The sequence below is a fragment of the Corylus avellana genome, chromosome ca2 (genome assembly GCF_901000735.1).
Source record: "Corylus avellana chromosome ca2, CavTom2PMs-1.0".
Lineage (NCBI taxonomy): Eukaryota > Viridiplantae > Streptophyta > Magnoliopsida > Fagales > Betulaceae > Corylus > Corylus avellana.
Window position 1 is genome coordinate 36,687,122 of NC_081542.1, and position 27,789 is coordinate 36,714,910.

Consider the following 27,789-nt stretch of genomic DNA (forward strand, 5'->3'; position numbering starts at 1 on the left):
CAGCAGCCGCTTTCAAAACAAGATGCAATTTCAATTATATTTACATTATTTATGGAGAAATGCTATAGATTAATAAGTTCTTGATATTTGACCCATATTCTCCTATAAATTCAATAGATCAACTATTAGATTTGTGGCGTCTACCATTGACTTATATGGGATCCATTTAAGGCTACAAATCTAATGGTTAATTTGTAAGATGAAATAACAGAGGAAAAAATATGGCTCCCCAAACTACCAGCTAGTTGCAAGTTGGCCCCCCAATGTTTAAAATGTAATAAAGTAGCCCCATGAAGTTCCAAAAAATGCCAAATTGGCCACTCCATTAATTAACACCGTCAAATTGGATGAAAAATGCTATATGATGTCGTTTTTTGAGGTTAAGTTACTAAAATCCCTTTTTGGGAAGAAAAAAATCAATTTAAAAAAAACCCCCAAAACGACGTTGTTTGGCTTGAGAAAAAAATTAATTAAAAAACAAATTTAGAACGAGTGGTTTAGGGGGTGGCTTGCCGACCACCCCCAGGCTTATTTAAATTTTTTTTTTCAAGCCAAACGACATCATTTTGGGGAGCCTTTTTTTAATTGATTTTTCTTTTTATCAAAAAGGCATTTTAATAACTTAACCTCAAAAAACAACGCCGTATTCCATTTTTCATCTAATTTGACAGTACTGACTAATGGAGTGGCCAATTTGACATTTTTTGAAACTTTATGGGGCTACTTTATTACATTTTCAACATTGGGAGGTCAACTTGCGACTAACTGGTTATTTGGGGGGCCATTTTATATTTTTCCTTATAAAAGAAATATGATCAAAATATTAACACCAATCATTAACAAGGCTAGGCATGTTGGATGATTTTCCAAAGGATATGAGTAATGACTATAGAACCATACTAAGAGAATTTTACTCTGAAAGATATGAAGATATAATATAATTGGATTCAACACCTATAAATTCACCACCCCATATCTCAAAAGTAAACATTGAGTTCATGGCTTGGTAATTCTAATTAAGGTCACCTTCACCTTTCCACAGAAAATGAGAAACAGCAAGAGAGATCAGCATGAAAGCAAAACAGAAGCTAGAGAGCAAGAAGAGTAATGTTGGAGACAATTAGGTATAAATTGTAAGATGGGCAACCAAAATTCCCAAATAATTTGCTTTGAACAACTAAATTACAGAGTATGACATTACTAGATAGGGATATATATACTAATCCCAACTCAAGATGCAGCCCAAAATTGTTCACATGCTCCAGCTAGGTTCATAGTTCTCAAGGGGTAGCTCAATTGGCTGGGACCACGCCTAATGAAGTAAAGGTCACTAGTTCGAATCACCTTCCCCGCTCTTATCCGGACATGTCAAAAAAAGCTACTAAAATTTTGGACAGCGACTGTTGTGTACTACAGCTTACTCAAGACATTAGTATGTCCTCACCAAACAAAGATACATAAAGTACATGGTATTATTCAAATACAATCATTAATAAGACTCGGGGGGAAAGTACACTTTACTCTCCCAAGTTTAGGGCGATTTTTAATTCGACCTTCAATGTTTCAATTTTTGCAATGCACCCCCCAAATTTCTAAATTTCTGCAAGTCGACCAATTTTATCCCAAAATAACTATATTGCCACTAAATTTTTTTTTTAACAAAAAAAAAAATGGGGTTTAAAAATGGCGAGATGGCCAAAGGGGTGGCCACCCCGAATTTTTTTAAAAATGTTTTATAAAAAATTAGGGGCAATATGGGAATTTTAGGATAAAAATAGTTGAATTGCAAAAATTTGGAAGTTTGGAGTGATGTATTGCAAAAATTGAAATATTTGAGGTTGAATTGAAAATCGCCCCAAACTTTGGGGGGTAAAGTATAGTTTTCCCTAAGACTCGACAGCAAATTACAGCAAACACAAAAACTTTGAATTTTTGTTCTTTTCTATTTTCAGCTTGTTTTGCCACATTCAAATCCCAATGATGCCTTACTCTAATACCCTAATTCTGGGAGAGTTATCCCATGTACAGGGGTTCTAAACTCAATACTATATATATATATATATATATATATATATATATATATGACAAGGAACCCTTTCAAAGTAGGGTCACTTCATATACCCCATTTTCTTGGGGTAAACTTCGGACTCATGTAAAGTGCTCTCTCCATACGGATCAGATAATATTCCTGCTTCGTCAACAGGTTGGCCCCAAGAAATTGTTTGCACCCAAGGTGATTCGAACTTTAGACCCCATAGAATGCCACCAAGACTAAGGCCCTTACGACTTGAGTTTAGTTTTTTAAACTCAATACTCTCATTGATGATCAAATATTATTTTGGCAGCCACTCAGAAGCTGCTTGTCACAGACACTCTTATTGGTGAAGCTTTAGCCGCTATTGCTGTGATGGAAACCCACAACAATGAATAGAAATATTGAATTCCTTTTGGGTAGGAGAGATCACAATTAAATCCAATTAAGGTTGGAAACAAACCATAAACAAGCTTTCGCTAAATAATTCTTCATTCTTCTTGATTAATGACAATATGCTCTTTAAATAGAGTACAATAGAATGATAAACTGATAAGAACTCTAATTAATCATAATTCTAATCTAGTTCTAATTTTAAATAATATAATCTTAATGAATTGGAATGAAATACAAATCTTATCTCTATCATTTTGCATCTCAGTTGGCTTTATCCTCGGCCTTCAATTCTCCTTTTTTGGAGGGTGACGCTCTTCTTGTGATTTTGGCTATCAATACTCTATCTCTTTTTTTCTCTTGGAATTTTTTTAATATCATTTTTGATATTATATTAGGTTTGTCCTCCTTTCAAAGTGAGAATGTTTAAAAGTGTCACTTAGTACAAATTTTCATGCACATGCTCTTACTAAATGGGCCGCTTTCCATCTTATTTTTGGAAGCATTCCTAAAAGATCTCACATTGTCTCTTCCATCCTGATCAAGAATGGAAAACATCCTCCCCTTTAAGTCTTTAACCCTTTTTCCCTATTCAATTAAAAAAAAAAAAAAAAAACCACTAAAATTTTGGAAAGCAACTATTGTAGGTTCTCACTAAACAAAAATACATAAAGCAGATGTTATATATCCATATAACAACAAACACTAAACTTGAATTTTTTGGAGAACTGTACAATTTTATTAGGTTGCTCCAGTAATTTGGAATCCAACATGAAGAAGCCAAAAATTGAATAATAAGTCATAATTCGTATAAAAAATAAATTGAAAATGAAACCCCAAATAAGAAATTAAAATCCTTGCCCATCTCAATGGACAGGGGGCAATGGGTAGCGGCAGAGGGGACAGAGGCGACTCATCTTCAGCCACTTGACAATGCAACCTCCGTGATAGACATGGGAGCACGGCCGCCGAGTGAGCTCCAGCCCACCCTCAAATTCCTCCGTGCAAATTATGCACTCTCCGATCCACCCCAACCTATCTTCAAAGGTTACCTTCTCCAATCGCTCGATTGCAGATCGAGCGGCCGGGATGGGTCTGCCCGCATCGACCGCCATAGACTCCCTCAAAAGTATATCCATAACCTCCTCGGACTCATCATCATCATCATCATCAACCTCCTCAGAAACGACCGTCATGTGTTCAAGGGCTACCACGATCGGCGCCCTTCCCGTCCCGGCGGCGGCCGCCAATGAATATCTCGCAATACGGCTTGGCGGTGTTCTGCGGGGGCACCCATTTCCGAAAGCACGGACAACATGCGAGCTCCACCATCGCGCAACAGAACCCCGTGTTTTGGGACCCAGAAGGTTCTCAATCGGGTGGGAGATCGCGTTGGCACGACGGACACCGGATGGTCGACATCGCCGATGAATTTCTCGATTCGTTGCCACTCGGTGACGCAAAATTCGATGGCAACCTCACCCGCCGCGTGTGGGTGCGCGATGATGGGTGGGCTTGGGCGGCGCCCCTGCCACACTCTGAATCTGAAACCGTAGAAGGTGTTGCCGCTTGACGCCATGTTTGGGGAAAATAGACAACGTAAGCGCAACGCAGGAGGATTATGTGAGGAAATAAAAGTAGCCATAGGGGAAAATAGCTGGGCTTTGAAATATATATATATAGTTCTTGTCCAATTAGAAAAAGAAAAGGTATATTTCATTTTAATAGGATAAAATTATTAAAAATACGAATATTTTTCACATGTTCAAAAGTAGATATGAAATAAATTTCCATCCTATTTCTTTTTAGAGTAATGCTATTTATTTAGTATGATCATTTATAATTATTATATAATTAAATTGAGAATAACTTCTATAGAGTCTTGGCACAAACAAAAGCATTTGTGCCCTCCAATAAGAAGGCCACACATCAGCGTGAAACACTATAACAAAAATATGGTGTTCCACCTAATCTTTTTCTAGAATACGTAAAACAAAGCACCTTCTAGAATAATTCTTTTATATTTTTCTCGAAAACCACCCCAGCCACCAATCTGCTGCTGGAGACGACGCCGACCAAAAAAGAGAAAGCCGGAGATGACGGATACGACCCCTATAGAAAACGCCGAGTAAGAACCAAGCTCCTCCTCCCTCTCTCCGGTGCCCCTCTCTTGTAGCATGATGCATCTATATTTTCTTGATGTGATCCATGGGATTACTTTATTGTGCGTATGATGTACAAGATCCCAACACGTGGGAGAAAGAAATTATGTCTTCGTACCCCTTTTATGCGAGATACTCTTTTCCCAATATGATAGCATAGATTCCAATATGGTGTTAATTGAGTAATGATATAAGTTGGATTAGAGTCATCTCAAATGTGATATGGTATTTAAAATCACCAACAGATCCAAATTCAATAATGATTGTCTCAAATTCAATAGTAATTTTAAATGTCACATTACATTTGGGATGACTATAAGAAGACTCTAGTCCTACTAATATCATTACTCGTGTGAATTTCCTTGTAAGTTGCACTATTGATCACAAGAGTGTATAGTTTTCATGTGAAAAAGATCTGATCATAATAGTGATTTTGATTTGTTTTCTTTGTAAAGATGATTGTGATCTGATACCCTAATTGCTTTCCATGTAGAGGTTGATTGAGTGGGTTGCACCTATAATTTATATCCCCAACAATTTTGATTTTTGGTTAGACAATCCCCTATAGGACACAAGATATATTTCTAAATGTTGCTAGAAGGTTCAAAAAACTAAGTCTCTCCATGACCATATTTTTAAGCTCGTTTTTTGTTTTTTTTTTTTTGCTCTTTAACTAAAAAGATAGGTGTGAAAGATCAATTGTAGTTATTTTAGCTAGGCGTGACATCAAATCTGATATTAAAGAATTTGATTGTATTAATTTCAGAGATTTAATTGTAATCAAATTTTTATGGTAATCAAATTTAATTGATTTGATAGTACATGTCTACCTCAATTCTCCTAGAAATAGGAGTCTTCTCATCGTAACATAATCAAGGAATAAGAGCAAAATGTAGCCCTTTAGGCCTTACGTTTATTTTCTCTATTCCGTTTTGTCTTTAATTCTTTATGTATTATCTTTTATTTCATGTACCAAAGCTATAGGGTAACACTAGTTTTGGATCGTGTGAATTTCAATTTTTTTATTTTTTATTTTATTCTCTTATCGTTTTGTCTCTCACTATGATTATTTTCCTGTAGTGCTCAATCTCTTGCCGATATATGATGGTAAGTATATATGTACTACATAATACAGTGAGGAGTTGATTAGACCTTTTATTGTGTAGAATGGGTGTTTGTTCTCTTCTAATTTTGTGGCTGGTAAAAAAAAAAAAAAAAAAATCAGTTGAAAGAAAAAGAACGGGTGTTCGTTCTCTGCATTTAAGGCCCATAATTGACCTCATTTGTGGCTCATGGTTGACTTTTATTTCATCTCGTAGTTGACTCTCATTTAAAGCTCATAGTTGCCCTCATTTTTCACTATTTTGTGGGCCTTCATTTTGGTATATTTTTATTTAATTAGGCATATCTCCAGTCACCGTTGCCGACCGCCTCCAGTCATCACCACCAGTGAGACTTTGGTTCAACCCTTTCTATTCGTTATTTCGGTGAAACTCTAAATTAACAAGAGAAGTGTTTTAATTTTTGTTGTTATGATCTATTTTGTTGGCAAGTCCCTTCTGTCTTGCATCCATATATTTCTGTGTTTTACTTAGAGAGAGAGAGAGAGAGAGAGAGAGGTGCTCAACAAACATCAATTTTATATTATACCTCAACTCCACCTAGAGAGAGTTACATAGGCAACCTTTTATTCTATTATCATTACGATGGAATGAGGCTAACATGGCTAAAAGATGAAGGTCATAACAGTTCCATAAGTTTCTTACTTGTTGTTCCATTAGAACGTTTTCTGAAGATATTCAATAATCTTCGGCTCAAGTTGGAAGGCCTTGGCGAGAACATCAGGATTGATAGGAGGATTGGATCCGAAAACAGCGTCTGCTATCCTCATAACACTTGGATTTTGGCTGCTTAGACTAGCAAAGGCTACAGCATTGGTGTGCCCCACGTTGAACTGGAAGTGAATGAGACCAATTGGAAACACAAACACATCTCCCTTGTTTAGAACTTTGGAGAAAAGACGGTTTTCCGGGTTGGATGTGACAAAACCAACGTACAAAGTACCCTCTATGACTATTAGAATCTCAGAGGCACGAGGGTGAGTGTGGGGAGGGTTTACGCCATATGGTGCATAGTCAATGCGAGCTATGGATATCCCTAAAGTGTTGAGGCCTGGAATCAGGTCCACAGTCACAAGAGTAACATTCGACCCAAGTGGATTGGCCGTATTTCTAGGAATCTGAAGCCCTTGGAAGAAGAAATCATTGGCATTGGCAAGCTTAAAATTCTTGCAGAATTTTCCATTCACAAACACTGCAAGAAAGAAATCTTTGTCAGTACTAAAAGAAAAAGAAAAGTGACACATTCATAATAACAGTTTGTAAGATGCCATGCAACTAACAGTCTTGCTCCTAAGCAAAATGTAATGAGCTTTAATACTTAACATGATCAGAACCATTATATATATATATATATATATGCAGAAGCTTGATAAATAAATAAGTAAAAACTATATATGTATATATATACCAGCAGACTTGGGATCATCAATTGCTACACAAATGTCTTGAAGAGGGCTGGGATCATAGGCAGAGACAAGGGAGGATGTGAGTGACAAGAGAGCCACAATTGCAAGGAAATGGACTCCTTTCATCATATCTAATATTTTGCTTTAATGGTGATGGGTGATAAATCTTGAATGGAAAACCTGTGTATTTATAGATAAAAGCTGTTGAACAGGGCAATGTTTGAGTCAAAGAAAACACCGCAAGTCTTCAGTGATTATGGATTAAATAAGAGAAAGTTGGAAGTTCTTCAACAACTACTGCATGCATAATTTTAAGCTCGTTAGGTTTCACCTTCTCATGCTTTTTCTCTTTGCTTAATGGATTCGTCTTATTCTTGACATGTGCTCATTTTTTGATTGGGCCACGGCAGCACTTCATTATTGCCATAACATATTTGTAAAGGTGCCTTCGTCAATAAACAAAGAAATTAAGCACTCAAATCTTTTGCCTCATTGGATATGATCTTGCTTCAGCATAGCGTGTACAACAGAATTATAAGTCTATGTCTTAAGATATGTTAGGTAAATATTTATTGCGTTAAGAAATATTTATTGTATTAAGGTGTGATAATGGAAAACCAAAAACAAAAAAAACAAGAAAGAAAGTATTTGCAAAGTTCATGTAATTCAACCTAATATAATGACTTGTGCATTAAGGCAACAAAGCCTTGAGAAGGAGTTTATAATCAGGATTTTGGATTTGGGGGGTCCGAAGATATATATAGTCTCTTTATGTGTGTGCGCATTCGTGTTTATGTAAAATAAAAATACACAAGTTTTAAATTCAATTTCATATTAAATCATAGTGTATTTGTGTGTTTTTTAAAGTGATGTTTTGCTTCCAAATAGTAAGCGCGTTCGAGACGCATCCCAAGTCTAAAATTAAAAAGATTTAACATAATAGTAGACATGTCATTTGAGGGTGAAAAATTAAACATTTGACAGGGCCACAATATAAGAAATAGTATTTCTATAGATTTTTTTTTAAAATAATATAAAAAATTCGAACCTATGTTGGTTCGCCGTGTCTATAATTAGATGAGTGTTAGGCTTATAAATATGATTAGGTTTTTCAAAATTTGAACTTATTTTATATCCAATCATATTTTAAAAGTTTTTTCTGTAAAATTTGTTTGTAAACCTAGCATTCCTCCAATAATTAATGTTAAAGTGCTTGAGATTTGTACTTAATGGATTTCATGGGGAAAAAAAAAAAAACAACAGGGTAAAACTTTGATTTTTTTTTTTTCACATAACTGCATATGAATTTCTGCTTAAAACAAAAACAAAAAGAAATTGGAAACCAAACAAGGCTTTAGTACGCTAGTGGAAATTACTGTAATTTCCTTCTAATCCAATCCAAATACACTCCCATTCCTTGTATCCAAACAGCCGTGTACGAATTTGAAATTTAGAATGCTTTGGATTAAAACAAATATGTGTATTCTTATACATATCGTTTACGACACGTTTTCTATCCAGAAATATGTTGTCCTTTTTATTTTATTTTTTCTTTGTTTGAAATTGCCCACATAATCATTATTTCCTTGCTGGCAAGCACCAAGAAAACGTAATCTAGTCCCTAAGAGGTAGCTCAATTGGCTAGGACCACACTTTATGAAGTGGGGGTCACTAGTTCGAATCCCCTTCCCCCCTCTTGTGCGGACATGTCAAAAAAAAAAAAAAACCATAATCTATAAAGCAATTTCCTTCAAAAAAATTTGATCTTCTTGAGTTAATAATTTAAGTGTGGGGTCGAGCACCGTCCAATCAGAATCGAGATTACTGTTAATCCAAATCTGTGAAAAAATATGAGAGAGAGGGAGGAGTTGTACCAAAAGGTTGATAGATAGTTGTTGAACTTTTTTTTCTCATTGATGGGAAACAAGAGTTGTTGATGGCCAGTTAGGGAGATAGTGACCGTTAATCCTAATCTTAGGTTGTAATCGTTATCTAATTGAAACCGACATATACATCATCCCAAATAGGCAAATAGGATAATTCTTTGATTCCCTATTTAAGAAACTATAACAAAGTGTTCTCTTCTTCCTTGCTTTCATATTTTACATTTTTTTTGTTCCTTTTTTTTTTTTGAATATATTTTACATAATTCGTTTTTTTTTTTTTTTTTTTGCTTACTGTTTGTTTTGATTATGGGATTCTTCGTTCTAACAGGCCATTAGGAAAAATGTGCCGAAACTAGTCAAGACAGTTGAACGGATTTGAATTAGATTGAGATTCAATATAATTTGAGCAGCCAATGTGATAAAATATATATGAGCTACCTACTCGGACAAGTAAAACTCATATATCTTCTCTCATATTAACTATCCGAATTCATTCATTCATTTTACATATATTTTTAACATTATAAGTGTAAAATTGTTAAAATTTCACATATACCTACAGATTCCATGAGATATAGTAAAACTAGAATGAACAGTAAAGTAGCAATAAATGCAAGAATATTTAATTTCATAATATATAGTAGACTACGGTAGAAGAGCAAATGCTAAGACCGACATGATGATTGGTTTAGGTAAGGCGGCCAGCCAAATTCGGGCACTTACAAAGAATTTAATAGCAAGTGCTTCTCACAAAATTTTTTAAGTCCTATCTAGAGAAGATTGATGGGTGTTTCTCGATTATGGTATTTTCACATATATTTAAGCGAATAAAATAATTAAGAATTGTCCATCTGGCATTATAATTACCAATGTCAATGCAGGAAAAAAACAAAAAACAAAAGTTCGTTGTCGTTGGCTGGTACTCTACAATGAGATAATTCATCTCCACCTCTGAAAGTAACAGAATATTATCATTAAAACTCATTGACAAGTTACCAACAAAAAAATAATAATAATAAAGCAGATAATAATAACACAAATTATTACCACCAACCTTTATCAGAAAGCTATTAACGAGAGAGGTGTTTTGCATGGATATGTTTCGATGCCATCCCATGCAGCTGTGAGCCTGTGAGGGTCCCATGTGAGACTGGTCCTGGAACAAGAAGGGTAATCAACAATAATTTAAGTAAATCCATGGAAAGCAAAAAGCTTGAAAAATCCTAATGATGATGTTAAGTACCATATCTTGCAAACTATCCTGCACATCAAAACAAGTCTGTGTAGTTTGTGGTCTGAAATGCAACTGCCCCTGCATGAAACAGAGTATCATTATTTATTAAACACATAGTAGCAAGGTTTTGATAATCAACAACACTAATAATCCAAGGATCCCCAAAATCTTTTGGGTATATCAAGGTATCCATAACACAAATGGCCCAGAGAAATGTGAATTGAACTCCTTTTATTTTTAGATGACTTCCTTGACATATCTATCAAGCCAACAAAAGCCCGCGAGGGTCAACTTCAATAATCGACTCATTTGGTTTATATCACGAGATTGGTTGTTCGGGTCCTCACTTAACTGATACACGGTTCTTGTGGGCAGAATCATGTATCCGCAGTTTACCCAACAATTGTTGCAACAGTTGGGTCACGATGTGGCTCTGCCTTGAAGGTGTTCTACATCATCAAAATATATCAGCCAACAAAACTATAACTTCTTCTTTTTTAATGAGTAACGCAAATTATATTAAAAAAAACATAAGACGCCCTTGTGTACACATGCAGTATACAAGAAAGGCGCAACATGCCACCGACCCAACCGAAACAAAAGCCTTGTACAACATCGAAAACCCTTAATACTCAAAAGCCAACAAAACTACAACTAACATGATAGAACGCCATACCATCCCATGCAACCTTTGTTGAGTTAGGTAATGGCCATCATGGATAGGTGCAATTGAGTTCAGTTGTCCCTACAACAAAAAATAAGAGCCCAATTTAGGTATTGCATTTATAGACATAACAAAACAATATCCAAAAAATCAATTAGTCAAATATCGATTACCAGCCCTTGCATGTTATGTTGGTTTCTGTAATATTCATCGCGACTTGGAACTATTGAGTTGAATTGTCCCTATGAGAAGCAAAAGATGGGTAAAAGAAGTTATTGATAAACATAAAGGTTATGTTGTTGGAAATACTTATCTATGGTTCCTTCACTACAAGAATTTAGGTCTTTAGGGGCGACTTTGAGTCGACCCTAAAAGTCCTAAAGTGGACGCTGTTGACAACAGCGTCGACTTTTGGACCCTAAAGGTGTCGACGCTAATAGTCCGGCCCTAATGATCAAATGTGTGATTATCAGCGTCCACTTAAAGTCGACCCTAATGATAACTTTTAGTGTCCACTTTATCGACCCTAAAAGTCACAATTTTTTGACCCTAAAGGTGATGTAAACGGAAACCATAGTCGACGCTAATGGTTAACCATTAGCGTCAACTTAAAGTGGACGCTAATGGTTAACCATTAGCGTCCACAAAATGGACCCTAATAGTCCTAAAAAAATAAAAAATAAAAATTCACTATCAACGTCCAAATCAAAGTGGACGCTGAGAGTTAACCATTAGAGTCCACAAAGTGAACCCCAATGGTCCTAAAAAATTTTAAAAAAAAATTAACTATCAGCGTCCACTTAAAGTCGACCCTAATGATAACTTTTAGCGTCCACTGTATCGACCCTAAAAGTCAAAATTTTTTTACCCTAAAGGTGATGTAAACAGAAGCCATAGTCGACGGTAATGGTTAACAATTAGCGTCCACTCAAAGTGGACGCTGATAGTTAACCATTAGCGTCCACAAAGTGGACCCTAATGGTCCTAAAAAAATTTTTTAAAAAAATAATCTGCGATCGATCGCACAATCGTGTGTGATCGATCGCAGTACCAGAAGGTTTTTGAGATTTTGCGATCGATCGCACGTGGAGTGCCATCAATCGCAGTACCAGAAGGTGTTTGACATTTTGCGATCTATCGCACGTGGAGTGCGATCGATCGCAGTACCAGTGGGCTTTCAATAATTTGCGATCGATCGCACTCCAAGCAGACCCAGGGAACCAAATTACTTACATATGCATAAATGTGATTACATAATGAATTATTATTTTTGATAAATACCTTATAGAGCAGGGAAAAATATAGAACAAGGACTCTGAGATTAGTGTCACATGTAACTCAAAATGCAAGATATCTAATGCAGTGACCCAAAACAAAATGAAATGTGACAAGCATGTTGGACCTATAGACAGAGTCAAAATGCTTATACATGATGATGTGTCTAACACACAAATTTATGATGTTTTAGAGCTGCCCTTACAAGGGATAAGAAGAGATGGTGGTGCAAATTGGAAAGATTGAACCATTTTCAGTTTATATTCCTCCTCTTTTTTCTTTTTCTTTTTAATTTCTCTTATTCAGTAAGCTCCTGGACCTAGAGAATAAAAACTTTAAAGATAAAAATGATACAAGAAGATCTTAACACGAAGTTGAGAAACTATGGATAGTATTAGTCACCAATAGGATAACCCAAGCTGCAACAATTACCACATTGCTAACTCTGATGAGGTTTTACAAGTACAAACCTTGATAAAGAACTGGTCAACCCTAATAAGGTCAGAGTGGTTCCAATGTCAGCATCATGTATCTTCATTTCCTCCTTGAGAGCAATATCCCTCAACCTCTGCTCTAAAAACAGGTAAACTTAGTCTTCATGATAGTGATAAAGATCGTAGATTATAGAAATCATATAAGTAATCCAGCGATTGGTATTAAATACATACCTTAAGCCATGCAGAAACAGAGCATGTAAATGCCCTCAAAGTAGGAGGAAATCTCACTGATGTCTCAACTTTATTGATTAATATTTCTACCAGCTGTAAGCATGTCGCAGCATACATAAATTGATTGAGAATGGAGTCAGTAACTGGTTCAACTTGACAGAAGCCAGAGATAGAATGGAGTCGCGATGGCAACCAGCAGAATCAGTGGCAGCCAAAGGGTCCAAAATATTTAAGATACATTTTCTTGAGTCGAGTATTTTCCTAAGGTGTCCTAAGAATAAGAATACTGACAGCAACTTCTCTTCACCTAACATACCATCCATTTTTTTTTCAAAAAGGTTTTAAGAGTATACATGAATATAAGAGATATTTCACTTATTAGAGATTTGATAATTAATACAAAATCCTAACGATAAGAACAACATTAAATTGCAATTTCAAAACCTTTGTACAGTTTGGAAGAAAGTGAAGTTCAAAAAAAAAAAAAAAAATTGAAGAGCAAAGCATATATACAAGCGACTTGATGACAGTTGCTGCTAGCTGTAAGCAATCAAAAAAAGACACCTGGAGATCTGTACAGTTAAGGAGATGACTTGTCCTATAATTGAGCTACATGTAGCTGTCCTCAGCAGAACAACAGCTCTACATACATCGCAACTGTGTGACAAAGTCAAAAAGCCTACAAATTATGAATGTGTAAAGATATATATATGTACACACACGAAAACTGGTTATCTTTATCTTGAGAGCTAGCTTTTGTTGAATTAGAAATACAAGAAGAAAAAAGCCAACCGGGAGATCTAGCTTGTTTTTGGCAACAGAAAGTCTAAATTTAGCAAACAATTCCAACCACAATAACCTCTTTCATCCAATCAAAACCAACTTTTTTCCCAAACCTTAAAGTCCATGCCAAACAAGACAACATATGCATTAAAGCCAATGACCTCAACATGATCACCATTTGGGTGTACGTTTGTCGTCACCATAAACAATCTTAATTATAAAATGCATATATATATGCCTCTTGAATGAATTTAAACTGTTGAAAAAATTACAATATGCTTGATCTTATTAACAAGACTAACTAAAAATTAATATCATGTTCATCTTTATTATAATATAATTAGTTGCATAAGCCATGGATTTTGGAGTTTTTAAATGGGGATGTTAAAATAAAATATAGAATACTAGAGAATATAGGGATAAACTGAATATTGTATTTCTGTGTGTTTAGAACTGTATACAATGAGGCCTATTTATAGTTGAATAAGGCCAGATAAAATAGGAATTACAATCAAGGAATTAATGTACAATATTACAGAATAATATCAATGTATATACAGGGAAAAATATATCAAATCAGCAATTATGGTGATTATCAGCAATTATGGTGATTATCAGAATATAATCAGAATATATTCTGATTATATTCTAACATCCCCCCTCAAACTCAAGGTGGTAATGTAGATGCCAACTTGAGTTTGGAAACAAGATCACGGAACCGTCCAGGTGGATGTGCTTTGGTGAACACATCGGCCAACTGATCAGCGGAAGCAATGGGACAGAGACGGAGGGTCCCCTGCAAAAGATGATGGCGCACAAAATGACAGTCGATCTCAATGTGTTTAGTACGTTCATGAAATACATCATTATGCGCAATTTGAATCGCACTTCGATTGTCACAAAAGATAGGAGAACTAGAGGTCTGAGAAACACCCATGTCATGTCATGTAAAAGCCAACAAAGCCAGAGAAGCTCGGAAGTGGTGTCGGCAAGAGCACGATACTCAGCTTCGGTGCTAGAGCGTGCAACAACTGATTGTTTCTTACTACGCCAAGAGATGAGAGAATCACCAAGTAAGAAACAATAACCCGTGGTGGAACGACGATCAGTGGGATCACCTGCCCAATCAGCATCTGAATATACATGTAAGTCTAATGATGAGTGAGAAGAGAAATGCAAACCATGAAACAAGGTGCCCTTCACATAACGAAGGATGCGAAGAACAGCCGCATAATGAACCGAGCGTGGTGCTGTCATAAACTGACTAACAAGGTGGACTGCATAGGCAAGATCTGGTCGTGTCACAGTAAGATAGATGAGACTGCCAACTAACTGTCGATAGAGAGTGGCATCAGAAAGTAGCTCACCATCAGTGGCACGGAGTTTGACATTTGTCTCTAGAGGGCTATCAACAATTTTGCAATCAGTAAGGCCAGCTCGTGAGAGGAGATCTGAAGCATACTTGGCTTGAGAGAGATAGTAACCTTTTGGATCAGAAGACACTTCCAATCCAAGAAAGTAGCTGAGAAAACCCAAATCCTTCATCTCAAATTGTTGACTCAAAAACTGTTGAAGATTACGAATACCAACAGTATCATCTCCAGTAATAATCATATCATCAACATATAGTAAGAGAAGAATGAGACCAGCATCAGATCGCCGGATAAAAAGAGCAGAGTCATAGGGGCTAGAAACAAACCCAATCTGCGCAATAGTGGAGCTGAATTTGGCAAACCAAGCCCGTGGAGCCTGTTTCAAACCGTACAATGCCCGGCGAAGTCGGCAAACCTTGTGTGGCGGATGATCGTACCCAGGAGGAGGCTGCATATAAACTTCTTCACTAAGATCACCATTGAGAAATGCGTTTTTCACATCCATTTGAAAAAGATCCCAATGACGCACAGAAGCCACAGCAAGGAGTGATCGAACAGAAGTAAGGCGAGCCACTGGTGCGAAAGTCTCCTCATAATCAATACCATACTCCTGATTGAACCCCTTTGCCACAAGACGTGCCTTGTATCGCTCAATAGACCCATCAGATTTTGTCTTAATCTTGTAAACCCACTTGCACCCTACCGCAGTTTTGCCTAAAGGTAAATCAACTAAGTCCCAAGTATGGGTTTTGGAAAGGGCATTAAGTTCTTCAGACATAGCATTCTGCCAAAGAGGGTTAGCATGAGCCTCACGGAAGGAGTGAGGTTCATGGAGAGTAGCAAGAGCAGAATAACAGTGATAATCATGAAGATGGGAAGGAAGAGATGTTACCCGAGTAGAACGACGAGGGATAGAGGGAGCGGGCTCAAGAGTAGATGGATCAACAGGCAGGGCAGTGTCATTGGGGTCGACCGTCGGAATGTCGTCTGAAGAGCTTGTCATCCCTGCATCAAGATCAGTAATGTCGGGGAGCAAATCAAGCGAGACATTAGTGAAGATAGGAGAAGAACTAGAGGGACGAGTAGGAAAAGACTCCATATCACTAAATAGCCTATGTTCCCAAAAAGTGACGTGCCGCGAGATGCGGAGCCGTTTGGAAATAGGATCATAACAACGATAGCCTTTGTGTTCAATGCCATACCCAAGAAAACAACATAGACGAGAACGAGGTTCTAATTTTGTTCGTTCATGGGATGGAAGTAGCACGAAACAGACACAACCAAAGAGGCGGAGAGATTGGTAATTAGGAGGAGATCCATACAAAAGTTCATAAGGGGACCTATTTAAGGTAGTGGGAGACGGGACCCTATTAATGGTATAAACAGCGGTAAGAGCGGCTTCTCCCCAAAAGTGTTCAGGGATAGAAGCAGATAGGAGCAAAGCCCTAACAGTGTCTAAGATGTGCCTGTGTTTACGTTCAGCACGACCATTTTGTTGAGAAGTATTTGGGCATGAGCGATGGGGAAGAGTGCCATTTTGTTTGAGGGTAGTAAGGAAGGTAGATTCACGATATTCCATAGCATTATCAGAACGAAAAATTTTTATGTTGCGAGAAAATTGGGTTTGAATCATCCGTTGAAATTCAGAGTAAATTTTCGGAAGTTCAGACCGATTTTGTAAAAGATAAAGCCATGTGTATCGAGAAAAATCATCCACAAAAATGACAAAATAGCGGGATCCACCCATGGTGGGAATAGGCGCAGGGCCCCATACATCAGAATGCACCAAATCAAAAGGAGCAGAAGAAACAGATGCACTATTATTAAAAGGTAAAGCACTTTGTTTTCCAAGTTGACATGCAACACAATCAAATGACTCAGACTCAACAGACCCTAATTGACCACTTGTAGCTAAAGAACGAATACGAGAAATAGATGCATGCCCTAAACGAGAGTGCCATAAACTGAGGGTGGTAGAGGGAGACCGAGATGGAGTGGCAGCTGACACAGCAGGAGGAAGATGGAGTGATGAAAGCTCAAACAGACGTCCAATCTTACGGGCGGTCCCAATTAGCTGTCCCGTCTGTGGATCCTGCACATCACAACCTCGGTTAGAAAAATGTAGTTCTAAGCCAAGTTCACAAAGTTGGCCAACAGATAAAAGATTTAACGAGAGATTAGGCACTAAGTATGTATCAGACATAGATAGTTGATGAGTTGAAACAGACCCGATGTGACTGACAGCAAGATGGGAACCATTAGCAGTGTAAATGGTGGTAGGCCTAGGTAACACAGATTTTGCAGAAAATATGGAAGAATTCGGTGTCATGTGATTACAACAAGCAGAATCAATATACCAAGAGGAATTACCTGGTGTGGTGGACATGGCGGTATTAAGATTGGACTTAGATAAAACCTGATGAATGAGAGCTTCGATTTCTGCAGGAGAAAGAGTACTGGGTTGGGGTGCAATATCGGTGTAAGACATATCTGATGTATCAGTATGAGTGACCGCAGCAGCCTTATGACTAGGAGCTCGATGATTCCCACGAGAAAGTCTTTTCCTGCATTCACTATATCTATGGCCAAACTTCTGACAATAGTGGCACTGGATGTTCCGATTGGATGAGGAAGACCCGGCAGGAATAGAAGTGGGAGCACGCGCATTGCGAGATGCAGTAGCCATAACCATCTCAGAGGTGTGTAACTTCATAGTAGAGAATCGAGTCTCTTCTGAAACAAGTTCACTAAGAGCACTCTCCAAAGATGGCAGTGGTGAGCGGTGAAGAAGAGAAGCTCGAGTATGCTCAAACTCATCTCGAATTGCCGCAAGAAACTCAGCTAGGCGCATGCTATCGCGAAAAGCGATGTACTCAGAGGCATCAACCTTATCCCTCCACTTTGGCTCACATAATGATAATTGATTCCAAAGACAAGTCATTTGTGAATAAAAATCAGTAATACTCTGACCTGGTTCCTGGCGCATGTGATGAAGCTTGGTCACAATTTGAAACCGCTGAGCAAGATCAGTAGTGCTGTAGCGCTGAGCTAACATATCCCAGACATCTTTGGCATTGTCAAGATTGCCAAATGTCATGCTGATGGAGACAACACAAGTGTTGGAGAACCAAGAAATGATCCTGTAATGGATACTTTTCCATGTACGAAGGCGGGTTGAGAAAGCTGCAGCAGGTTCCTCTTTTCCAGCAAGAGGCTTAGGTTCTTCACCAGAAACATACTCCCAAAGACAATGTCCTTTGAGCCACCTACTCATATTTTGAGACCAAGCCGGGTAATTGGAGCCATCAAGAATAGTAGGGATAGGTTGGGTAATATCTTTGGTGTTTGGGAGAGTGGTAGGAGGTACGGCCATTTTTTTTTTTTTTTTTTGGGATATAATCCGGTGTGGTTGGGTGTAGGGTAGGTTCTGTGAGCCTGGTGCGAGAATTAATCTGGTGTGGTCGAGTGTATGATAGGGGATATAAGCTTGTTTTTAAGGGTTAGGATCTGGTGTGGCTGAGTCTATAGTAAGGAGTATAGGCTTGGTTCAAGAGGGCTGAAATCTAGTGTGGCTAGGTGTACTGTAGGTGTGTGAGCTCAAAAGGTAGAAATAATCTAGTGTGGCAGGTGTAGTGTAAAAGAAATGAGCTCAACAAGACAACTTACAAGGTGGCGGCGCGTGGTGGCGCGTGCTTCAGCTGGTTCGACAGATCGGCAGCCTCCGATCACGAATCTATGATTCGTTTTTGAAAAACGGCTGACAGGGCGGCGCGTGGTGGCCGGAAACAGAACTTGGTGGTGGTTCAAAATTCCACAGAGACTTCAGGCGGCGCGTGGCGGCGCGTTCTTTCTGCAGGTCAGTAGATCGGCAGCCTCCGATCTGGATTCTGGCGGAATTTTCTGAAAACGGCTGACTGGGGCGGCGCGTGGTGGCCGGAGGCGGCGCGTTCAGGCGGCGCGTGAGAGCGCGTTGAATTTCAGAACGTTGATCTGATAACTCCACAGGACAGATCGGACCTTTTTGAGCCTGTTGGTACAATAATTATACCAAAACAAGATCGAAAAAGCCTTTGAACGGACTGACTTCCTACTTCTCTAGACAAGGCCAAAACTTGGCTCTGATACCATGTTAAAATAAAATATAGAATACTAGAGAATATAGGGATAAACTGAATATTGTATTTCTGTGTGTTTAGAACTGTATACAATGAGGCCTATTTATAGTTGAATAAGGCCAGATAAAATAGGAATTACAATCAAGGAATTAATGTACAATATTACAGAATAATATTAATGTATATACAGGGAAAATATATCAAATCAGCAATTATGGTGATTAGCAGCAATTATGGTGATTATCAGAATATAATCAGAATATATTCTGATTATATTCTAACAGGGGAGAAGAATTTTATGCCGCCTGCCAAAAAAGAAGCATAAACACGTACTGATTAATGAGGTTGGGGGTGATTTTCAAGGGCACGCTTTGGGTTGAATCAAGGAGACAGGACCACTGCTGGGGCTCACAAGTTTTAAGAGAATGTCTCTGGCATTGGTTAGCTAACAAATAATTACGTAATAAAAAACCATAAAGATGAACAAGAAAGTGAGATTTAACTGCATAGATCACATAATTAAGCAATTATATAATAACAAAGTGAGAATCACTTTCTTGCCCTTCATCTTAATCACAAGTGTTATAATTGCTAAGCCTTTCTGCGCATAAAGGGTCATGATGAATAACTCAAATATGCCCACCCTTATAATGTGATCACTTCCACTACAATCATGCATCATCCCTGGCTCAAAGAACAAAACATAATAATGCTGGAAGCAGCAAAACTACTACTGAAAATGGCGCAGCCAAACAACTCTCTTTGGGTGGTGGGTCTCATGCAAGATCAAGTCCACTCCCACCTTTCCAATTCAGATGCATAATAAAGATTGGAACCCCGTTTTTCTAGCAGTGAATATTCAACAATAATTCGACACCAAATGCTTAAATAAACATTTCCCAAAGATTTCAAAAAAATACAGAACTTCCAGAATCGCTTTGAACTTCCAGGACTTCCACAAGACTTACAGAATCTCTTACCACGAGAACGCGAACAGCAACTAGTCCTTGAATCTCTTAACAATGAAACCATAGAGGCATCTTAAATACTCAGCTCAAGAAAATATACTCAACTCAATTGATAAATCAAACTACTAGAAAGTATATTAACAAGAAACCAAATCAGGGTTCATACCGGAGAGAGGTACGCCGGAGAGATAGCTACCAAAGAGAGTTGAGTGCGCCGGAGAGTGATAGGAGGGCCGGAGAGAGAGCTGCCGGAGAGAGAAACGTGCGCTGAGTGAGAGAGATCGAGAGAGAGAGAGAGTGATGAAGGGGGTGGGACTTTGGGGTTAGGGATTTGGATCAAACAAATATGGTCTGAACTTTTCAGAAAACATAAAAAATGGTCTGAAAATTTCAGAATATTAGCGCCAATTTCAGATATCCCGCCACTGGATGGCGCTTATTTTTCGCACTCAATAGGGGCGACCTTAGTCGCCCCTAATGAGCCTCAAAATTTTTTTTTTAAAAAAAAAAAATTATACTTATAATTTTTAATTTTTATTTATTTTATTTATTTTTGTTTTTCTTTATTTTCTCCTGTAATATGTTTTTATTATTATAATATTAACTAATAATTTCCGTTTAATAAATTTTTATGATAAAGATCATTAAGTTGATATTTATCTTATAATTAATTCTAAGATCAATACAAAATCCAAAGATAATATAAGATCAATATAACTAATGCACTAAGATAATATAAAAAGCTTATAGTTCAATTGAATGTTCGGTTGAACCTTCAATTGTATTCAGTTTGATCGATCAATTGATCTTATCACTATCAATCTAATTAATTCATTAGGATCAATGAGATGTTTGATCGATCAATTGATTCTATTACGATCAATCGAACTAATTCACTGTGATCGATCGGATTTTTGGTCGAATGTTTGATCCTATCACGATTAATCGAACTAATTCACTATGATAGATCAGATGTTTGATCGATCAATTGATCCTATCACAATAAATCGAACTAATTCACTAGGATCGATCGGATGTTCGATCAAACATTTGATCTTATCACGATCAATCAAACTAATTCATTAGGATCGATCGGATGTTTGATCGATCATTTAATCCTATCACGATCAATCGAATTAATTCAACTTCATTTTCAATTGTTTCAATCTTTTTATTTGTCTTTAGTTTTGTTTCAATATATTCATCATATCATATATATACACTATTAGATATGTAAAATTTAATATGAATTATGAAATGGGAATTAAGAATTAAGTTTTCATTCGGGGAATTAAATCCCATTTGGTTAGGAATCATTTGGGGAATCCACTTAAAACTGAAGTCTTCAAATTAGTCCGAATGAAAACTTTATCCTCAAAATGAAACTCCTAACCAAATGGCAAGTATATACAAATTAAAATCTTTCTTTAGGAGGATGGAATTGAAATAGAAGAATTTTTCCTTTTTTTTTAAAAAAAAAAAACATATATATATATATATTGAAACAACTGTACATATGGAATATTAAGTGAAAGGGAGAGCTTTACTTTTATGGTTAAAATTTTATTTTGTTATATTTAACGATGCATATTGTGTCACTTTATTTGAAAATTTTAAACAATGCAGTGATATATACACAATTTTAGTGGATGCTATTGGGCATCAAAATTTTATTTTATTTTTATTTTTATTTTTATTTTCCTACCTACTCTTTAGAGTCGACCCTAATACTTAGGCATTGAAAATCGACCCTAATGATCACCCTTCAGCGTCCACTTTTAGTAGACGCTATTGGTGATTAATATTATTTTTTTTTATTTTTTTTAATTCCTCCACACACTCTTTAGGGTCGACTTTGTCAACCCTAATACTTAGGCATTAGGGTCGACTTTGAAAGTCGATCCTAATGATCACTCTTCAGCGTCCACTTTTAATGGACGCTATTGGTGATTAATATTAATTTTTTTTTTTTTTTTTAATTTCTCCACACACTCTTTAGGGTCGACTTTGTCGACCCTAATACTTAGGCATTAGGGTCGACTTTGAAAGTCGACCCTAATGATCGTTTTCCCGCCTCTTGAATATTTCCCGCGAGTATATTAGGGTCGAGTTATTAGCATCCACTATAGAGTGGACGCTATTATTCATCTTTTGGGTCGGCTATTAGCGTCCACTTGGATGTGGACGCTAATACTTAACTATTAGGGGCGACTTTACTTTCAAAAGTCGCCCCTAATGAGTCAGTTTCTTGTAGTGCTTGATGGAACTCCATACTATTATGGTAATATTAAGGTAAATAAATAAACCAATAAACAAATAAAAGTAGGATCTTACCATTCCCTGCACGACTTGTTGAGTGCCAAAATAGCCATCAAAGGCAGCCCTTGGGTTCAGTTGTTCCTAGAATAAATATATGGAAACAACGAAAAAACTCTAATGCTAAGTGACAGTCGTCATAGTCAAATGAGTAGTGTTGAAAACAGGAATGTCTTCCTGTTGCATGCATAATGGTAGCTATTTAAACCACATCATACCATGTCTTGCATGCTCTCTTGCGATTCATACGACATATCAAGCACGTGTGCTCGTAAATTCGTGTGTCCCTACAACAAGTACGGAACCCACATCAAGATGTCCCTTTAAAATATAATACCAGAACCTGCATTTCTTTAGATAAAATGAGCTAGTCTAAACAATGACATTACGAACCACTGGTTGCCAGTTGTCATGGGTTCCAATTGATATGACCTCAGGCTCTGAATGTACCTAAAATTACAAACAAGACCTGCTCAAATAAAAAATACATTTACAAAAATTCATTATAAAGTTTCAAGATTAAGTTAATAACCACCAAAAACTTAACTAACCTGTCGTTTTTTGGATGCACTGTTTTTTTTATTTGTCTTGCTAGAGCTGCTAGTTTGGTTCACTTCTTCAACTCCTTGAGGACCACGAATTGATGGTGAGCTTGGTTCTATTAAACTCTGAATTGAGTTATTTACACACTCACACTTTCTCAAAGCTTCTTCGAGTGCCTTCAACGCAATATTGTAATTCGCTGGGGATAAAGATGCTTCATCACCCAACTTAAAGGCCCGTTGACATAAATCATTGTAGCGTTGAACCCTACACTCAACAACAACTGAAACTTCCCTTGTTGTTTGTCTACTCTTTGCATCCTTTGTCCAACGTTTCAATACATACTGAGATGGAATGCTGTGTACACCAGACATTTGCAGAACAATCATTACATCCCCCTATAAAGGAAACCACTGAATTCAAATAAACGGCACAAGCAAGATATATCTGACGTTGTTTCATTCCACACCACAATAAAATCTTGATTCTCTTCAAAATCTTGAACCCTAAAAGTTTTGGTTGCTCCATCTTCACTTTCTTTTCTTGGATGACAAGCAACTACTCCCAAAACCTCATTCTGGAATTTCCTGAATATCGGATGTGTGTACGAAGTTGCACATTCTAACCCAGAAAACCGCCTGATCAAATACAATTTCAGATGGTGAAGATAGGCCATCGGAATCTTCGACGGAAAACAGATTTCCTTTGAATATTCATGGCTGCCCTTCCAACACCCTTACTTTATCCCACTCCTTCTCAAATTCCACCAAAAACAAGTTCTCTCCCATCGCCTTAAAAGTAAGGTGTCCCGTTGGATGCCATCCCTTGATCAACTGGCGTCTGATCATCTCTTTTCCCACATAGCGATCTGTCAGCAATTTCCCTATCAGGCAGACTTTTCCACGTGATACTACATTCTCCACCGACCGTGGTTGGATCGCCATCTCCATTGCTTCACCCTCATCAAGAGACAACTTCCCCCATAACTTCACCAGATCCTCCACCATGACACACACCAATCACCAGATAGCAGAAAATACGGTTGCAATATGCCTCCACAGTCTTCAAGAGACTTGGAAAAAGTTTCCTTCTCCTCTAGGGTTTGAGTCTAGAGGAAAAATTTTGTTTTTGTTCTCTGATTACAATTTCTTTTAAAGTCTATAGAAAAAATGAATGAGTATTGATTCAAATAGCTAAGGCGCATGTATCGAATTCATACTCCTATAAAAGGAATCATAAGTTCTAGTCATATACAATACTCAAAAACAGAGGTTGACGTCCCTAAGGGGTAGCTCAATTTGTTGGAGATCATGGCTCATGAACCGGAGTTGAATCCTCCTCCCCCCCTTCCCTCTCTCTGAGGACATGTTAAAAAAGAAAAAAATGCCTTAATATGGTTGGACCTACAAAATGTAGAAACCAATCTACTTATTCGGCAGAAATTCACATATTGACTAGAAGAGCAATCCCTCGCTCAGCTCCCAGCTGCACATTTGTTACAAGTACCTGATGAAGCAAAATCAATACCCAAATAACTTATTCTTTATCTTTTTCTTCTTTTCCCTTTTTTCTTTTATTAAAAAAAAAAGAAAAAAAAAAAGAAAGAAGGTAATTTAGACACACATCTAATGCATTAAAAAAAAAATTGGGAAAAATATAATTTAGCTTTTCAAACTATCAGCCATTTTCATTTTAGCCCCTTAATATTCAAAAAGTGATAAAGTAGCCGCCCAAATTATCAAAAAGTTGTAATTTGACCACTCCGTTAGTCAACACCGTCAAATAGGATGAAAAATGCTAAACGACGTCTTTTTGAGGTTAAATTACTAAAATACCCTTTTGAAAAAAAAAATAATTAAAAAAATGCCCAAAAACGACGTCGTTTTCAACAAAAAAAAAAAAACGGTGGCTCACCGGCCCAGCCACACCCACAGGTCTAGGGGTGGCCGCCCAACCACCCCCATAGGCCGCCGAGCCACCCCATGGCCTATGGGGTGGCTGGCGAGCCACCCTAACTTGGGGGACTACTTTATCACTTTTTGAACATTAAGAAGTTAAAATGAAAATGGTTGATAATTTGGAGGGCTAAATTATATTTTTCCCAAAAAAAATCCAATACCCACTTGAAAGCAGCAAAAATCCAAATTCTACAAGGCCTAATCCAACTACTGAGGGATAGTTGATCAACAACAAAGTGAATCTCCATTCTGGTAAGAATCAGAGAAAACTTCACTATTTAGCCAAGTAATTAACATTCACTACAAGAAAGTTACTCATCAGGGGCGGCTTATTAGGGGTGACTAAAAAGTCGCCCCTAATACTCAACTATTAGGGGCGACTTTCAAAGTCGCCCCTAATAGTTAAGTATTAGCGTCCACATGAGAGTGGACACTAATAATGGGTCGAAAGGTTGACTATTAGCGTCCACTTTCAAGTGGGCGCTAATAAGTCGACCCTAATATACACGCGGGAATTATTCAAGGGGCGGAAAAAATTTAAGCGGCCAAAAAAAAACTTTTAGCGTCGACAATAGTCGACGCTGATAGTATACCAATAGCGTCCACTTAAGTGGACGCTAAAAGCTGGGAAAAAATAAAAAAAGAAAAAAAATCAAATAAAAGATCAATAGGATCGACTTTGAGAGTCGACCCTAATAAAGTCGACCCTAAAGAGTACGTAGAAAAAAAAAAAAAAATTGATGACCAATAGCGTCCACTAAAAGTGGACGCTGAAGACACATTATTAGGGTCGACTTTGAAAGTCGACCCTAAAGAATACGTAGAAAATAAAAATAAAAATTAAAAAATAAAATTGATGACCAATAGCGTCCACTAAAAGTGGACGCTGAAGACAGACTATTAGGGTCGACTTTGAAAATCGCCCCTAATAGTTAAGTATTAGGGTCGACTTTGTGGACGCTAAAGAGTAGGTAGAAAAATAAAAAAAAATAAATAAAAAATCAAATAAAATTGATGCCAAGTATTAGGGGCGACTTTCAATAGTTAAGTATTACGGTCGACTTTGTCGACCCTAAAGAGCAGGTAGAAAAAAAATAAAAATAAAATAAAATTGATGCCAAGTATTAGGGTCGACTTTGAAAGTCGCCCCTAATAGTTAAGTATTTAGGGTCGACTTTTGTTGACCCTAAAGAGTACGTAGAAAAATTAAAATAAAAAATAAAAAAATAAAATTGATTCCAAGGATTAGGGTCGACTTTCAGTTAAGTATTAGGGTCGACAAAAGTCGACCCTAAAGAGTAGGTAGAAAAAAAAAAAATTGATGCCAAGTATTAGGGGGGTCGACTTTCATAATAGTTAAGTATTAGGGTCGACTTTGAAAGTCGCCCCTAATAGTTAAGTATTAGGGTCAACTTTGTCGACCCTAAAGAGTACGTAGAAAAATTAAAATAAAAATAAAAAAATAAAATTGATTCCAAATATTAGGGTCGACTTTGAAAGTCGCCCATAATAGTTAAGTATTAGGGTCGACTTGGTCGACCCTAAAGAGCAGGTAGAAAAGAAAAAAAAAAAAAAAAAGGTTGATGCCAAGTATTAGGGTCGACTTTCAAAGTCACCCCTAATAGTTAAGTATTAGGGTCAACTTTGTCGACCCTAAAGAGTATGTAGAAAAATTAAAATAAAAAATAAAAAAATAAAATTGATTCCAAGTATTAGGGTCAATTTTGAAAGTCGCCCTTAATAGTTAAGTATTAGGGTCGACTTTCAAAGTCGCCCCTAATAGTTAAGTATTAGGGTCGACTTTGTCGATCCTAAAGAGTACGTAGAAAAATTAAAATAAAAAATAAAAAAATAAAATTGATTCCAAGTATTAGGGTCGACAAAGTCGACCCTAAAGAGCAGGTAAAAAAAAAAAAAAACGTTGATGCCAAGTATTAGGGTCGACTTTCAAAGTCGCCCCTAATAGTTAAGTATTAGGGTCGACAAAAGGGTACGTAGAAAAATTAAAATAAAAAATAAAAAAATAAAATTGATTCCAAGTATTAGGGGTCGACTTTGAAAGTCGCCCCTAATAGTTAAGTATTAGTCGACCCTAAAGAGCAGGTAAAAAAAAAAAAAAGTTGATGCCAAGTATTAGGGTCGACTTTCAAAGTCGCCCCTAATAGTTAAGTATTAGGGTCGACTTTGTCAACCCTAAAAAGTACGTAGAAAATAAAAATAAAATAAAAAATAAAAAAATTGATGACCAATAGCGTCCATTAAAAGTGGACACTGAAGACACATTATTAGGGTCGACTGTGAAAGTCGCCCCTAATAGTTAAGTATTATGGTCGACTTTGTGGACGCTAAAGAGTAGGTAGAAAAATAAAAATAAAATAAAATTGATGCCAAGTATTAGGGTCGACTTTGAAAGTCGCCCTTAATAGTTAAGTATTAGGGTCGACTTTGTCAACCCTAAAGAGTAGGTAGAAAAATAAAAAATAATAATAATAATAAAATTGATGCCCAATAGCGTCCACTTTGGTGGACGCTAAAGCTCTTCTAAAAATTTTTTTTTAAAAAAAAAAAGAATAAAATTAAACTACAAGCTCAATAGCGTCCATTAAAGCTTTTTGAAAAGTAATGTATAACATAGATGGACTTATAACATACATTGAAACTAAGTCTCTAGATACTTAATTATTGTATCAGTATATATTTGTATATTTATATCATATTATATATATATAATTTGTTATTATATAATCATATGATTTAATAATCAGTTGATCATGTCATATAATCATATAAATTATAGTGATAATACATTATACTTAAATATTATGAAACTTAATTCATGAAGAATAGGACAAAGTTTTCTAAAAAAAAAAAAAAAAACATTATTAGATCATG

The 27,789-nt window shown here is 36.8% G+C and overlaps 2 protein-coding genes and 1 long non-coding RNA gene across 3 annotated transcripts; all 3 read right to left on the minus strand.

Moving 5' to 3' along the window:
- Positions 1-3,130: 3,130 nt before the first annotated feature.
- LOC132172547 (E3 ubiquitin-protein ligase MPSR1-like) lies at positions 3,131-3,624 on the minus strand. Its single transcript, XM_059584061.1, has one exon. It carries the CDS (start codon positions 3,619-3,621, stop codon positions 3,292-3,294), a length of 330 nt encoding a protein of 109 aa, XP_059440044.1. The 5' UTR covers positions 3,622-3,624; the 3' UTR covers positions 3,131-3,291.
- Positions 3,625-6,264: 2,640 nt separating this feature from the next.
- Positions 6,265-7,267, minus strand: LOC132172033 (germin-like protein subfamily 1 member 13). Its single transcript, XM_059583458.1, has 2 exons — positions 7,117-7,267; positions 6,265-6,900 (listed from the first exon to the last, which is right to left on the minus strand). The coding sequence occupies exons 1-2, from the start codon at positions 7,241-7,243 to the stop codon at positions 6,365-6,367; spliced, it is 663 nt and encodes a 220-aa protein (XP_059439441.1). The 5' UTR covers positions 7,244-7,267; the 3' UTR covers positions 6,265-6,364.
- Positions 7,268-10,129: 2,862 nt separating this feature from the next.
- Positions 10,130-10,980, minus strand: LOC132168689 (uncharacterized). Its single transcript, XR_009438912.1, has 3 exons — positions 10,911-10,980; positions 10,244-10,312; positions 10,130-10,156 (listed from the first exon to the last, which is right to left on the minus strand). It is a non-coding gene; the product is annotated as an uncharacterized LOC132168689 (long non-coding RNA).
- Between the last annotated feature and the right edge of the window lie 16,809 nt (positions 10,981-27,789).